The sequence below is a fragment of the Ipomoea nil genome, unplaced genomic scaffold, assembly GCF_001879475.1.
Source record: "Ipomoea nil cultivar Tokyo-kokei standard unplaced genomic scaffold, Asagao_1.1 scaffold1317, whole genome shotgun sequence".
Classification (NCBI taxonomy): domain Eukaryota; kingdom Viridiplantae; phylum Streptophyta; class Magnoliopsida; order Solanales; family Convolvulaceae; genus Ipomoea; species Ipomoea nil.
This window is the reverse complement of record NW_017617745.1, coordinates 4,617,385-4,619,396: the sequence shown is the minus strand read 5'-3', so window position 1 is coordinate 4,619,396 and position 2,012 is coordinate 4,617,385. Positions and strand designations below refer to the sequence as shown.

The 2,012-nt window shown below is 32.0% G+C and overlaps 1 protein-coding gene across 1 annotated transcript; it reads right to left on the bottom strand.

Annotated features, from left to right (window-relative positions):
• Positions 1-982: 982 nt before the first annotated feature.
• LOC109185282 (MADS-box protein JOINTLESS-like) lies at positions 983-1,664 on the bottom strand. The gene is made up of 4 exons (XM_019335261.1): positions 1,488-1,664; positions 1,343-1,384; positions 1,237-1,278; positions 983-1,141 (listed from the first exon to the last, which is right to left on the bottom strand). Exons 1-4 carry the CDS (start codon positions 1,593-1,595, stop codon positions 983-985), a joined length of 351 nt encoding a protein of 116 aa, XP_019190806.1. The 5' UTR covers positions 1,596-1,664.
• Positions 1,665-2,012: the final 348 nt, after the last annotated feature.

Below are 2,012 nucleotides of genomic sequence, written 5' to 3'. Positions count from 1 at the left end.
AAATATGTACAATCTAATATTTATAATGAAACAAGTAATAAAAGTAATAAATCTCACAATTTGATACTAATTAATAATACAAGTTAACATTATCAAAAGCTAATATCAATTTGTTCAATTTACATACTTAACCATACATCAACAAAGAAAAAGAAGTCGGCCCATACGTCTCTTACTTGATCGATTTCTTGTTGAGTGTAGCTCGATCTACCAACTCTCTCAACAATCTACAAAGTTGATAATTATTAAATAATTAGTAAGCTAGCATTTTTAAAATTAGAAAGAGAAAAGTATTATATTAAATTACATGCCTTATCCATTCCCGCGCATGCTTCTTTGGAAAGAATTTCAAGCATTTATTTCATCACATAATATCCACATGCCGTACTTCCAACTTGTTGAGCACACTACATTTGAATTAAATTACATTTAAAATTTTATTTAATAAAAAATAATAAAATATATGTAGTTTTACAAATGTATAAAATACTTACCAAAACCTTAGTCCATTTTGGTGAACGAGTTGATCCATTGCTTCTCAACAACTTTGCTGAATTGACACACCTAAAATTGAAACATTAGGATCAACGTAACACTTGGAAAATATATAAGTACTTAATACATAATTACTGCAATTATAAATAGTACCCCAAAAAAAGAAGTTAGAAGACTCTTAAACCAGTGGTTACTGTTTAGGATTCTCCATTCAGCCTGTGTAGGGCAACCTGCCATAATGAATGGACTTTAAGAAAGAAGAAAAGGATGACAGCCAATTAACAAGTTCATATACTTATAGCCAGCCCGATGGTTAAGTATCGAGCTCTAACGACCATTTGTATTGACTCAAATTCAAAGAGACGACAGAGTACGTTTGAGTCGTTTAAGCATATAAGATTAAGAGTTTGAACTTAATTTCATCCAACAAGATGCAGATACCAGCAAAGCAGTATGCAAGAAAAAGAAAGAAAAAAAAAGGTATAATTTATATTTGACAATGTTCATAATAATCTTGTGGGATGCCAGGATACTTGCAAGCATTAGTGACAGACTCAGAGGATAGGCCGCCTTCCTGGTTCAACAGGTTCTCTGAATCCCCAGGAGCTACTGCCATCGATCTCTGACCTTTTGATGTCTCTACCACCTTCACATTATATCACACAACAACTTATTTTCAGTTCCCTGTTATGTGGGAAAATGTAGGTTTAATTTGTACATTCTATTATATAGAGCCAATACCTGCTGTCTTAATCGTTCATTTTCTTCCATTAAATGCACTCCCTGCAATTTTTGAAACTTCAATTCACCACTGTGAGTACTCAACCTTAAAACAACACTAGTATACCTTTTCTTGAAGCTGGTTTATTTCCTTCATAATCTTTTCACCCTGACAAATTAGTCGAAAAAACAAATGTTTGTGAAAAATATAATAGACCATATATATAATCATAACAATAAACCATAATATCACTGGGTAGCACAAATTAAACCTTATTGTTGATAACATGGCCCAAACCTATTTGAAGGGACCTCTCCAACTGCTGCAACTCTTCAATACTCAATTCTTGAAGCTCCTCTCCCCTCATTTGCCTGTTCATATATAGCCAAGACTACATCTTGATTTTAGTATGCATCATTTAGCCAAGAGTACAGAAAACAACACACAAATTAAACTCACCTCAGCTATTGCATTTCACTAGAAATATCATCACAACTTAGTAGGTTAGATGTCACATTGGTTCTAATGGGATTTTTTATTTTTTTTTTCTTTTGGTGGTTCTTGATATTCTGGAGCAACGTTAGTATAAATAGCAAAGCTTATAAATTTGGAATGGTAACTGAGATGTCATCACACTACATGGTAGTTGACAGCTAACTAAACTTATTACTTACAAATTTGACAAAAATAATTTTATAAGCCATTGTTAACAGTTGCACATTACATAATAGCTAATGTAATCTCATTTTAATTTCTTACAAATCGAACAAAGATATATAACCTTTCATTACTCAAT